This window comes from Gallus gallus, chromosome 10 (genome assembly GCF_016699485.2).
Source record: "Gallus gallus isolate bGalGal1 chromosome 10, bGalGal1.mat.broiler.GRCg7b, whole genome shotgun sequence".
NCBI lineage: Eukaryota > Metazoa > Chordata > Aves > Galliformes > Phasianidae > Gallus > Gallus gallus.
In genome coordinates this window covers 9,918,453-9,932,576 of record NC_052541.1, presented here as the reverse complement: position 1 = coordinate 9,932,576, position 14,124 = coordinate 9,918,453, and the positions used below count along the sequence as shown (strand labels likewise).

The 14,124-nt window shown below is 43.9% G+C and overlaps 1 protein-coding gene across 21 annotated transcripts in view; it reads right to left on the bottom strand.

Annotated features, from left to right (window-relative positions):
* The window catches only part of SEMA6D (semaphorin 6D), a 604,413-nt gene that overhangs the window by 10,598 nt on the left and 579,691 nt on the right, over positions 1–14,124 (bottom strand). For 19 of the 21 annotated variants that reach the window (XM_046899132.1, XM_040706508.1, XM_040706507.2 and 16 more), the window contains 10 exons: positions 4,127–4,283; positions 3,634–3,745; positions 2,988–3,048; positions 2,743–2,805; positions 2,559–2,660; positions 2,248–2,338; positions 1,845–1,964; positions 1,299–1,387; positions 336–553; positions 96–227 (listed from right to left, as the gene is read on the bottom strand). In XM_046899132.1, coding sequence (XP_046755088.1) covers positions 96–227; positions 336–553; positions 1,299–1,387; positions 1,845–1,964; positions 2,248–2,338; positions 2,559–2,660; positions 2,743–2,805; positions 2,988–3,048; positions 3,634–3,745; positions 4,127–4,235 — 1,097 coding nt within the window. In that variant the 5' untranslated portion in view covers positions 4,236–4,283. Of the gene's footprint in view, positions 1–95; positions 228–335; positions 554–1,298; positions 1,388–1,844; positions 1,965–2,247; positions 2,339–2,558; positions 2,661–2,742; positions 2,806–2,987; positions 3,049–3,633; positions 3,746–4,126; positions 4,284–5,348; positions 13,409–14,124 lie in introns of those variants that run through there. The other 2 variants (XM_046899134.1, XM_040706515.2) reach the window with 1 other exon arrangement.

Here is a 14,124-nt window from a genome sequence, read left to right as displayed (position 1 = left end):
TTTTTTCCACCCAGTACAACACTCAAGAGTGCAGCTGATTTAAAGTAGCTCTTTACAAGGACAGCTTTATAGTACCACAAGGAAAAACTTTTTACCTTGGCTTTGGTACCTTGTCTTCAGGTACAGCTGTCCAAACAGAGTCAGGAGTTTTTTGTTCTTTGAATCTCCCTTTGAAGACCTTCTCAATGTCATCCATGCTGAAAGCACACACTGCTGAACCAGGGATGCTGTAAAATAAGAAAAAGAGTTGCAAGAACTCAGCCTACAATAGCACCAATCTCAGTGCAAGAGAGAACCAGAGAACTACCTTTGATGTAAAGTTGCTCATCTCTCACCTGTTAAGCTGTGTAGTGAATACACCGACAACCGTGGGGATTCCATTGATTTCTATTATGTCCGTGATAGACTGTAGAACATCAAAGTAGAAGAACGAATCCCCAGGAACGGAGCAGTTGAGCCGAGCTTTCAGAAAGGATGTCCAATGTTTTTCCAGTACTCTCTGGGAACCCCCCATGTCATTTTTGCATATGCGTGCCACACGGGAATACACAGCCTGTGAAGGGTGGAAAAAAGGAAAAGGAAGAAAGGCTTGAGAGATTCAAGGGCAAAAGTGCTCGTTTCTGAGCTGTTAGTAAAACACTGCAGATAATTTTAACAGGAAGACAGTTGCCATTTATCTGTGCAGAAAGAAAGAGAGCAAGCAATGTTTAGCTGCCAGTACATAGGCATCTTAAAGCATCGCCAGGCAAATGCAACTCTGCCAGCTTTTCCCCACCCTTTTTTTTTCCATTCAAAATCATATTGTTAGTGAGATTTAAAGACTTTAATTAACCACGTGTAAAGACATTAATAATTTATTACAGAATATCCTTCCATGGTGAGGCATTAGCATTATACTCTGCAGTGGTATGACTGAATTATTCAATATCTACGGACATAAGAGAAACTTCTTTGAAACTCTTCTTTTGTGTTCTTTTGTTTCTCTTATAAGCATGAAAAAAAAACCCTCAGATATTCCATTAACTGTCACAAGTGTTAAGGGAACAGCTACACCAAAAGATACCTGCATAGAGCTCTCCTAATTGCAGGGCATGTGGAATATCAATAACTTTTTGGTAGAAGAATGCACCGTTGTGTTTTTTTTCTCTGCCTGTAAACTATAATTTTGGAATAATTGCATAAATTTGGTACTACAGCCTTATTTCACACTGTAAGCTGCACTTGTTACTGCTACTTTTCAGATGATCTAATTCTGCCAAGGCTCATGGCTAATGAGAGCTTGCTGGAAGGATACCCACCTTGCCTAAATTATTGTGCTCTACAGCAATTTCTCGAAAGAAGAAATACACGTAGTTCCCATATTCTATGGCATGGAGAAAGTGTGGCTCTGTAATAAAGAGCAAGGAGAAGGTTACTTCAAAGAACTGTTCAATCAGCATACAACACTGGCTGCACTGTGCGACTCAGTGGCTTCTCCCACGGGTCCATACCAGCTAACATTGTCTCCACCCCTCCAGACACTTTAGGATGTCCAAATATGAGTGCACTCAAATGAACCATAAGGCTTTAGGGTTGGCTAATAGACCATTAAAAAAAAAAAAACAAAAACCTCAAAGGAATTGCATTTCAGCTCAGGTATCACTCATTTATGTATTTAACAACAACAACAACAAACTGCTTTATTGGTAATTAGGTCCTTTCTTACTGTGATCATGCTGCATTGAAAACTGCATGTTTGCTATGCTGTGGCACGTGTGTAAAGCACGCTGGCTGTGAATTGTCTGACCTACGTGCTGCTGAAATTACATTCACCATGTATATGGGAAGATACTCCCCCAAATTACCTTTTATCCATTTGGAATCATACTTTATTGTTCTTAGGGCAGATCCATCTCCCATGCTGCGATAAATAACAGCATCACTTGCCAGGAAATCTGCTACTGTTGCTGAATACAATTTTCCATCTAAAACAGAAGTAGAAAATGTAGTATTAAGAGGCCTTTAATAATCTACAGAATTCTGACTAGTCTGCATTCCTCTCCCTCCCTTTTTTTTTACTGCCATTCTTCCCCAAATTGATCTAACCTATTTATTAACAGGTCAGCTTCTAATCCTTTGGAGGCCCTTTAAAAAATTTAAGAGCAGAGGCACCTTGACACCTTTAGCTTTCCTGTGCTAGCTTTAAAAGCTCCCTGGCTCCTTTAGTGTCATTAATCATTTAGACTCATTACAAGCAAAAGTTCTTACCAGCAAAGAGGGCGACATTGGTTTGTCTGGCATCAAATGGGCATCTTGCCAAACCACTAATTTCCTCCCCATCATACTCTAACGTACTCAGCTAGAGAAGAAAAATAAATGGGTGGCACTGTCATTTCTGTTTTGTATACTGGCACAAAAACATAACATTGTCTTTTCACAAAACTTAATTTGGCAAATTGGCTTCTGTCTGATTTTATTTCACCTTGAAACACTCTCCAGTCACACTGGCTGTATTTGCTACAGCATAATTGGTGCAAGCAAAACCAGTAACACATTAATGACATATTCAATATTCTTACCCGATAGTATCTGCACATAGGATTAAATGCATTTGTTCCACAGACAAACACCATCTCGTCATTTCTTGGAACAAAGACTTTAATGAAGTTATGGCATTCATCCTGAAAAGAGATTAAAATGTATTAATCACATTTCTAAATATATAATTCACATTTGTATATGACAATGCGTAGATAAACTTACTTTATGTTTTCCTTTCATAGCACAGTTCTCTCTGTCCTGCTGCCTTGACCTCCATGTTAATTTCTGTTCAAATCAAGCAGGAAAGAAAATTTCATTTTCTTTTCAAAGAAAGCCTTAAAAGAGAAAAGAAGAAAGAGGAAAGAAAGGAAAAGAGAAAGAGGAAAGAAAGAGAAAGTGAAAGAGAAAAGAAAGAGAAAGAGAACAGAAAAAAATAGTCCTCCCTTGCCATTCTTTTATCTACTCACCCTGCTTGGAGTAACTTCTGATTTTGGAACTTCATTTAAGTTTACAGTGTAAACTTGATCCCTGTTTGCAAGCAGTAAAAAGACACAAGTCAATTAATTAATGAGTTAGACTTAGTTTTGATAAATCTATTTTGTTAGACAAGAAGTTTTTATGAAATGCTTATGGATTTTCTGTGTGCAACGCAAAAGGGAGAGGTTTGGACATGGGCAGCACAGGGTGGTGGTGACTCTTGTTGGTGTAGTCCTTAGATTGCACTTACACTGTCCAGCTCTTCCTTACTCTGCCTTCCCATTATGCTGAAGACTAATCCAGACTCTAAACATTGAAGTGTTTCATACTCATTTCCTGCATCCCCGATGTGTCAGTCCAAGTTTAACATAATCAGGAGAGGTTTTTATCAGGGCAGTAATATAAAAGAGGGAAAAGAGCATTTGATCACTGGGTTTAGCGTAACTACAGTAACCGCAGCCTTCAAATCCAATTTCCATGCGCTGGTCATAGATACGGTGTATTTCTCTGGGAAGTCCTCCCCCAGTTCTAATTTTTATCATATTCTGCAGATTTTTCTAAATGAATTTTACACATTAATGCAAAACCAGAAGAGAAAAGAATTTTAATCTAATGAACTGACTGAAGGAAAATTACCTGCCAGCGATATAAAGTGTGTCTCGAATTTTCAGCATCAGTTGGAAGTCCAGTCTGTGCTGAGATTCATTGCCTGAAGGGCGTCCTCTAAATACTGGATATTGCCTTGAATCTGCAAGTAAAAGTGGGCTACACCATCACTCAGGATTATAGAGCTAAAGAATCAATATATGGCATTGATTAGCTGTATATACTAGGTGTAGAAGGGTTTAAACTAAATTCCTTGAGTAATGTCTTGAATATAAATGAAAAAAAGATGGCTAATGTCAGCAAATGTTCTTTTTCCTGAAGTTATTGCTGTATTTCTGATTGCTTTTTTAAGAAAATGATTAAGTGTTCTATTAAAGATACAAAGCCAGTAAACACATTTCAATTTGAAAGGAAACAGATCTTTTTCTTAACTTCCCAGGGACTTAAAAAAAAAAAAAATAAAGAAAGAAGCAAGCATTACAAGCCTCTCCCTACTGGCTGGCACCATTTGCAGATTACTTACAGTGGTAGTCAACAATGTTAATAGGGTCCTCATCTTCAGGAAAGCTGACAGCTCGGCACTGGGACAGACTCATTAGCATCACAGAGGCGCACAGCAGAGGAAGCCTCATGGCTGGTGAGCGATGGGCGCTGCCTTCCTGGAGACACCGTTAAACTACCTGGAAAACAGGAACAGGGCTGTGAGATTGCAGCAGTGCAGGACGAGCATCGTGACTTCCTACTGCAAATGGTGCATCTCCTTTGCATTTGAGCACTGGCACCAGGACTGTACTGGTGCTTATGCGAGGCTCCTGTGCGCACGTTGGTGGAAAGCCCTGCATGTCACATCCCTGCGCAAAGCTGCTCTGAAACATCTGGGTGTTTGCTAATTTTTAGGTGGATTTACAGACATTTCCGAAGAAGCTGATGATTGCCAGCCCATTTAATTCACGGGAATAATAAACAGAACATGCAGGCTGCTGACCTGGCAAGAAAAATTGTCAAACTTCGGATTAGAATTTTAATTAAACTGCAATCTCTTTCCATCCCCTCTATCACCGAATGACATCCAATAACATCCTTTCCCCATAAAATGCCTAAATCTTATCCACAAAAAGTCACGACACACACAATCTGTCTGAACAGCCATTCCATGTTTTAAAATTATTGCTTGTTTCTAGGCTGTGCCATCACAATGCTAAGCCTAACACGCTCATTGCAAAAGCCCTTCTGTCTGGGACCAGATGCCTGGTGCTGTGGCCCACACATGTGCACAGTAGAGGTACAAACATTGCCTTGGTAGTGCAACAGCATTTGATGCATGATTTGCACGTGTGGCAAAGAAACTCTGATCATGGTGCTGTATGGGCTACCTAAGGTCCTGCCTTCCCCCAGTTCCAACTGCTACCACCAAAAGCCTGCAACTTACCAGCAGCTTTCAGGGTTCACTTTGTTTGCTTTCTGCTTGTTTGGTGTGTGCTTTATATATTACACAGCACGTATTGTGATAGCATCACAGCATTACACAGCAAAGTTCTTAAGAGAGGAATGGAAACATTGCTTCTCCAATTAAACTGCAGAGATATTTTAGTGAGCAGAATTCAACTAGTCAAGTTGCAATTTGGGTAGGATGCAAGAAAACATCTCAAAGTGAAATGTGATCTGTAACAACCACAAGTGGTCTGGGCAGGGGTTATATTTCTCATTAGAAACCTGGCAAATGGAGTACTATTCCCTCCTCCAACCTTTTGGAAGCATTCATTCAGCCCCGATTCACAGGTCAGAGCTTTGAGTCACCACTCCAATGCCGTGCAGTTGCTGGAATCAGTTATTAAATGCATTCTCTAAACAGAAAAAAAATAATAATAATTAAAAAAGCCTTTCGATTTTTGTGTTAAAATTGCTGTGAGATGTATCCATTGCCAGCACAAAGTGCCAGGCCTGATCCAGCAAAGCACTTAAGTTTTAATCATTTAATAATTTGAAAAGCAATTAAAAAACCCCTTCATAACAACACTTAACCTTTTAGTAATGTTTACTTGGGTTGAGAAAACTGTATTTGTTAATTAATCCTACAGCTGGCTAGGGGCAAGGCTCCTCCCATCCACAGAGCTGCCGAGCTCTCCGAGTTCAGGTCAGACTGCGAGGAGACCAACGGCAGTGCAAGTGCTGTTTGGTGAGGGCCGTGTGGCTGTGGGTGTTGTCTGAACGCCTGGCCATCACGGACTGACCTGAAAAGGAGCATTTCCCCCTGTTAATGATATTCCTGTATCCCAGTCCACCCGTCCAGAACGGATGGGCTGTGCTCTCACTCAAGATTGATGAGCACAGTGGTTAATAAACACTAATGATTCCTGGCACTTTCCCTCTGCTCCTCCTTGTCCTGACATGGCCTCTCCAGCTGAAGCATCTTGCTTTAAATTACTAATGAGCAAACTTAAAACAAACTGGAATTAATAAAGTTAGTCAAATTAGTTCTTTCTTGTGAAAGCACATTTCAGCAAAGTCCTGCAGCACGGCGGCTCCCAGGCACAACAACAAATCAGTAATGGTTACACGGTCCCTTTTTTGGAGCAGACTCCAAACATCCGCCCCACTGCTGGCCCAGGCAGAGGAGAGGCATGGAGGCACCTAACTGGCACATGCTGGGCAGGAACATCTATCCGGTGCCGAGTAAAAGTCCTCCCTGAAGCCTCGCTTCCTTAGAGAGTGAATGAATACAAACGGGGACGGAGCAAGATGGTCTCCCAGTCATTGAAACTTTAGTTAGCGTAGAAGATGAGGAGGTTCATGGCCACACATCGTGACTCAAAGAGACCTTATCCCAGCTGTAAAATGCACACAGCCTGCAAGTTGTACAACTTCTGCTACTACGAGCATATGTTAGGAAGAGTTTCTTTATTTCTTCTTTCCTCCCAGCATCTCAGTGAGGAAGAATTCCATGGGGCAACAAATTTGAAACTTGCATGTAATTTCCTTTACAAAAGCACGCACTGCGTTCTGGACTCAGAATGCGGCTGAGAACAAAAGGGCAGTTTGCTGTGTATGGGCCACTACAGCCATGACCTAAAAATACCACTGTCACAAAACCAGAAAGGAAACAACCAAAACACCAGGTACACCAAGAGCGAGACCGTTCCCTCAGTTAGGGTCACTATTCAGTACGCTGTAATCCCAACTTTTAGTCCCTAGAAAACAAGGCAAACTTTTGTAAATGTAAAACCACAGGATGTGTTTCCCCAGAGACTGCATCAGGAACAGAAACAAACCCACATTTATGGATTCCTCAAGAAAAAAACCCCGAAAACTCTGAATATATACCAGATATGAACTGTGAGAACACAGAAGGGGTGGTAACACTTATGTTCAGAACTGGATGGGGTCAGCAGCCCGTACCCAGCCAGGTCAGCACAGGATTCCTTAATGTTTTGCTTATTAAAATATCACCAGAAAATGAACAGTACCCTGATTTCTAACACACAGACACAAAGGCACCCGCTTTAAGAGGCATTTAAATGCACCTTTTAACTGGTTGGACACAAACATGAGATCGCAACCACTGCAAAGATAATGAACTTGAAGAGCAGCTGTTCTGCGGATAATCAGAGAAGCCCTTGGAACAGGGCTTTATGACAGCCAGGTGTACGCTTCTGGTACGCACAGATATGCTGGTGTGAAAGACATAATTCCTGTTTCAGTCAAACCTATTATGGAAGTCACTACTGTGGACTACAAATAACAAATAAGTATCTCTTTGGACAGAACAGCTGATTATGAAACGCTGGCAATGTCTACTCTCAAGAAAATGCAGCAAACAATCATACTCTGGGTCTGATTGTTTTTCCGCAGCCAGGATCCAAACCAGTCTTCAATTAATTTCTCTTATAAATTTTAGAAATGCTAGGAAATAATTCATGGCAAATGCAATCTTTTGGAAAGTACCGCGCTGCTATCCCTGTTCTGCAGCTGGGCAATCGAGGCGCAGACCAGGGCTGAATTTGTGACCACGGCCAACAAGCAAGCAAAGCGCTCAAAGCACCTGAGCTGCTCTGGGTTGCAAGCATTGCTCTCCCTGCAGCACGGGAGAGTTGGCCACGGGCACGGAGGGAGGAAGGCAAGGAACTGATCAGAGACCATCCAGCATCTGCTCTGTGCCACTACTCGTCACGTCTGCAAATACAAAGGAGCAGAGGTAGCAATGCTAGCTGCTGGCACAAGCCCACGCCGGTGCAGAGGGAGCAGCCTGAGTGAAACGAGCTTCAGGCTGAGTGCTGCTGTGCAAGAAGGCGGCCAGAAGTGGGCCCAGATACCTACATAGCCTACGCCTGGCACCCTTCAATCTCAGATACGAGTCCCATTCTTCAACTCTGACTGGGGGAACCCAGAGGAGGAGGGTATCGCTTCTGTTAAAATATGAGCCCTTCCTTCAAACAATCACACATGAAGGGGAAGAGGCCGCTGTTCCCTGCCCATTAATCTCTGCAGCCTCTGACAAGGCGCGGGTGACACTCCATCAGTCAGCTCTGCGTGCGCTGCCACGTAGGAGGAGGGGGAAGGGAAAGGGCACTCAGCCAGCTGGAGAGAAGCTGCACAAAATAGCTTCAACCCAGACTGATGCAATATCTTCTATTTGCTCAAAACAAAATTATAAGTCTCCTTAACACAATAAACGTTTCGCAAAATGCTAAGCACAGATGGGAGTGTGGTATGGCAAATCCAGGCAGAAGTTTGAGATAGGTCAGAATGGAAAATCTATCTTGAAAGTTACTCTGGGAGAGGCTGGTGAGGCAAAAGAGAATAGGGCTGCAATAAAAAACAAGCTGAAAAACAGACACATAACACAAAGAGGCTTCAATGACTGCACTGCCTCCCTTCCAACAGGCTGGAACCAGGCTCCCAGGTGAGATGCAGCACCTCCTTGGCACCTGCTGCCATGTGCTAACAGTGATGCTGAGCACCAGGCAGAGCTGCTCCGTGAGCTCGGTCACGTTCGGAGATGTGGCTTCCCTCAGTCCCCCAGGGCTGTGGGTGCTGACTAAGCAGGAAATCCCCACTGTCCTGTGGTCCTTACCCTGCATGAGAAGCTCCCTGCTGGCACCTCTGAGGGCATGAACCAGCCTTTCTGACATGGAACCTCTGCAAGTTTGAGCATGAGACCACTCTGCTAGTAAGGCAGAAGTTAAAGAGAAGTCCTTCACTACTGCCTGCTCACAGGTGCTCAGGAAGTTTTTCATGCCAGCGCCTTGAAGCCTTCTGACCACAACCAAGAGCTCTGCCAGCCAGGTGATAGCAAGTCACAGTCAGTTCCTCTTGTAACCAAGTAACAGTTATGTCAGTCTCTGAATGGGAACCTACTAGCTTTTATCACCTCCCTCCCAAACTTTTTCGTATCCCAAGGACTAGTTACATTAAAATAATACTATAGCCTCAGGGCTTATATTTTGATGTTCCGATCGCTCATGCTGAGAACCACAAGCTGCAAAGGGCCTGGTTCAGATTCCGGCCCTCACCAGGCTCGCAGAAGCGCTGGCAGGGATTTGTGCTTATGGGAGCGAGGCTCTGCAGGTGGCTCACTGCTGGCAGGACCTGCTGCCACGTGGGAGGAGGCACAGACGGGCTCCCGGGTACAGTGCTGGTGCTCTGCCTTCACCAGCAGTAGTAAGCAAAGGCAGGCAGGCTCTTGCCAAACGAGTCCATCTTTCTGGAAGATGAAACATTTGGCACAGAACACACAAACACGGTGCAGGCCTTCTGTGGAGCCGTCACGTCCCTCAGCCAGGCAGGGCTTGAGGCACCCGCAGCGCTGCCACCCGAGGGCCTCGCAGGGCAAAGTGTGCTGGTCATTAGAACAGGAAAATGCAGCAATTTTGTATGATCTGAGCCAAAATATATGACCAACACAGCCCAGGGTTGCATGGCTTGAACTCCACAGAAAGGGAGAAAAAAATTCTTTGTCGCCTCTATTTTTAGTCCCTCTATGTCTTACTGTGTCAAATCCTCTTTTGTTTACATGGCACACAACTCTCTACATAAAATGCAACAACAGCCTTATGAATCCATATGGGTATATAGATGCAGGTATGTGAGAAGCAAGGGATCATTCTCCCATTTCAGGTCATATACACACACACATTTTCTAATGATGCAATTGCAACTTGTTTTTTCAGATGTGCTCCTTGTAAACATGTTTCTGTTAATGAAGGCTGACTTCAGTAACGTCCTGCAGGCACTGCTTGGCACAGAGATTTAATGTACATTTAAATCCAGAGATCTGCTATGATGTGGTAAATCCATATTGTGGAGCTTGGTGACAAATTGCTTCAGCTAATTATCAAATAACACAGCAAAATATTTGTGGTTCTAACAATAGAAGCATGATTAAGTTATTACTGAAGTCCCTCTAAAAACTTACAGCATTGTTATGTATAAATAAATAGATAAGGAAAAAAAAAGTTTCTGTCCTATAAAGGCACGCTCAGCTCATAACCTGTGCTCTGCACCATCCATACTCCTCCTAACAACAGTCTTAACATCTGCAGCTCTGAAGAAAAATTTAGGATGTTTGGAGCTATGACATTAATTGAGCACAAAAGTGCAAAAAGCAAGTCTGTTATTATAAGATAACACGACTTCTTTTAAGGATTTTTGCATTAACACCTCTTGATCTATGTCTAAGTACCAAAAAAAAGTTTAATATTTAGTGATGAAACCCCACCACTGAGCATCACAGCTTTCATCTTAATTGGCTTATGGTATTGCTGGTTACACTCCAGTTGTTTGCAGGCTTTTAACATTACAGAAAGCACACCCCTCTTCTCTGAACAAGCTGACAACACTTGCAAAATGGATAGGGTGACTTTTAATGATGCAAATGCTTAGTGGCTGATTAGGTGCACGTTGAGGGCTAAATTCTCTTGCGATTAAAAATTTACTCGAATGCAAGATAGTTTCAGCAGGAAAGGAAATAAAATGCTGAGCAAACCGTAAGTGATTGCTTCAATTATGTTTATTTTAAGTTAATTTTTGAGAGTGAATGTTAACTACCTTCCTTTACCAGGGCGATACAAAAGTCCTCCAGCTGCAAACAACCTTTGATTTCAGCTCATATCTACAGTCAGATCTGCTGTCTGTTGTGCAGAACTCCTGCAAACACACGTTCCCTGGAAAGTGTGCTGGTGTTGAGCTGCAGGCGATAAAGCGCAGGCACTTCAGCTCACGCCCTGCTCCGGATTCACCACTTCAGCACGCCTTGTGTTCTATCAATTCAAACTTGCTTATGCCCAGCTGAGACCGCCGGAGCAAAGGCTGTGTTTATTCACAGAAGTGTTCAAGGAAGGGTGCAGAGGAGAGGGATGTTGGGGTTTGTGCTGTACTCTCAGCACTGACCCCGTTAATTCCTGTCTGTGGGCAGAACTGGCAACATAAGCTCCAACCCCAAAGCACAGAATGCAATGCCATCCCACTAGGGCAGGCGGCTGCAGCTCATCAGGCTGAGCATGCAGGGTATGCTGCCAGCCCACAGCTGGGCATGGGGTGTCAGGCATTTTCTGTGTGCTTTTGAGTCTGAAATCTCAAATTGTGAGTTTTTATCCTGAAAACCAGAGATGTCTCAAACTGAGATGGCACAGATCTTATTACTTATAATACATACAGGCTTGGACATAGAAACAACCAAAGCACCCCAAACAGCCTCAAACAAAACCCTAAACCTAGACCAAAGTATCACCTATTCCATCCTCTAAGAATCCACTACAAATGTGGGTGAGAGCTGTAAGGGAAGCAAGAACCCACTCTGCACACAGGCCCATGTGATTTACACAGCAAGGCTGCCCACTCCTTTCAGCACCATCAGGCAGCACCTGATAAGGCAGTGCTGGGACAGGTAGGAGCCAGTATGCACAGGTGTGGGCACAGTGTAGGTCTCAGCCTTGATGTGCATGAGCACAGTGATGCCAGAGCTTCTTTCCCCCAGAGCAAGTCCAGTGCTGGGCCCTCTAAGATATCCAGCTAACAGGTCATGCCCCAGACAATGCTGGCATCAACCTCGCTCCAGAAAGCATCATCTCCTCTTCCCATCAGTGCACCCCATGTGGCGTGTTGCAGTGTTGCACCTCGCTGGGTATAGGGCTGCTGGCTGAAGCTGCTGGGCAAAGCGGCACTGCTCACTTGCAAGAGAAAGTAAATGGCTGCTGGAAAATGGGAGGGGAGAGGGAGACTATTAGCTGGCAAGCAACACATCAGAGCATCCTAAGCACCACACTGGTATTATCAGTATGCCGGAGTAGCCAGCCAGCCCTGCCCACAGGAATACTGCCTCTAGAGACCAGTGAACAGGCGACTTTCTAGCCAGTCTTGGTTTTTCTGCATGGACAAGTCTGGTAGCTGGCCACCCGGTTCCCTCTTTGTACATGCAGAGCATGTGCTTTGCCACTTTCCTGGCCACAATCAATTATGTGTACAAATGCAGACATGGAAAACCGGAGGAAGCCTGAGCTCAAAGTTACGATTACTATTATCTTGTTAAGCATTAAAGATTAACTAACATCAGTCAAAGGACGTGTTATGAAACGTCTTTCCTAGGCTGGAAAACAAATAAAGGGAGAGTTTTGTGTTTTCTCCTCTCAAAAGCAATTCAGTATTTAGAATAATTGTTTAAACTGCTGCTTTTATTTACTACAATATCAAAATGCAGCCCCTTGCCACGTGACTCTTCATATTTTCATTTGAGATGCCGTGCAGAAACACATGGAAATCTGGTGAAGGCAAACCAATTTTAGAACATGTTCCGAGCAATTGTTTTGCAGCACTGCCCTACAGTATGAAGTCTCTTACATTTCTTAAATTGCCTAATCAAATGCAGACCCTGTTCCAGTCACGCTAAATTTTCACATAATGGCAGAAAAACACTTCTTTCTAGCCTAGCGCTGAACAGTTGGATCACATTATTATATTTGCTGCTTTTGTAGTCTGTGAGAGAGCATCTGTAAGCGTATGCACAGACATGGGCAATGGTGGGGGAGAGGGGCAACAGGGGTGCTGCTGCAAGCCTGGGGGGCTCCTGGAGAGAGGTCTGTGCACTGATGCTCGAGAGCACCAGGAGGGCAATGGGGAGGGTTTGGTTTGCTTTTATTTACTTTAAAGTCAGAGGTATTACTGCAGGGTTTGAGCCAGCTTGACTCCTTGCCTTACCTTCAGCAGAAGTTATTAAATGGATATAAAAGCAGTCAGGTAACTTATCGCCCCGTTGCTGCTCCCTGGCTCCTCTCTGACTGTTTGAGGTTTGAGGTTGGAGGCTGCAGTGTGCAACCACAGCTGTCCTGCTTTGGGCCCCCACACACGTCCCTGTGCCATGTCACACCACTCCAGGTAAATCCCGGCCCCACGGAACTGCCTGCTTCCCATGGGAAGCTGCCAGCCCACTTCAGCCCTGGCACAGGACATGGTGCTGGCACCAGCCCTCCGTCCCCACCTTCTTCCTGAGCTGTATCATTCCATAGCAACATGCGTTGCCATATTTTTGCCATCCTATTTCCAATGCTTGGGTTTGTAAGCCACAAATCAGAGCTTTAACAGTTAAAATAATTAAATTACCAGTATACTGTTCATGGAGCTTGAATCAAGGTCATAAGGAAATCTGTGACAGATCAGGGAGGAAGGACCTGAGGCTTTAGAGCTCTGGATTACAGTGTGCCCCCTCCTCCCTTCCATGCTGGATTCCCAGGATCCCCGAGACAGCTGCAAGGTTTGTGTTATCACTGGTACCACTGGGCCAGTGCAAGGATGTGACTAAGTAAGTGATCATACCTGAACCACACACAGTACACATCCGCAGGTCTGTTTTTCTCTCCAGCTGCACCAAATACACTCTGAGGTTTGTGTTGGCATAGCTTGCCATGTAAGACCACCATTCAATCATGAGCAGTGCCTGTTACATCTCTGGCAAGGATGAAAACCTGATGCTTTAGCAGGAGGAAAAGCCATAATCCACTCTCAGAGTAAAACCTGCACCGCGGCACAAAGGACAAAAAAATTTCTATCTATACCCTTGCAGGGAATCAGATTAATCCCCAAAACATGGGATTTGATTATTTTAGTTTGAGGTTATCATTAAGGAAAAAAAAAATCCATACATTGCTAAAAATATCCACGTAGCACTCACTTCATGAAGAAATATGATTTGCTGAGCAAAAACAAATTACCGGCTTCTCAGTGTTAATCTTTGATAAACACGTGCTGGGTTTAAGAAACTGCCGTGGAGAGCAGAACTTTGTAAATTGAAAGAACCCATTCAACTCCGCAAGATGATTTTTTACCCCTTATTGCTCCTTTCATGAGACACCTGGGGACATTGTTCGCACGCTGTTGACAGCTTTCACACCACTGTTTTTCCTCTTATCCTTACCCTTCCCTTCAGCACTCGTCTCTGGGCAGCAATACACCAAATATAGCTATATTTGCAAGGGGGGTGCCAATGCTGGCTCTTGGCCAACTGTTTGAAAGTAAATGGCCCTCTCCTGCTTC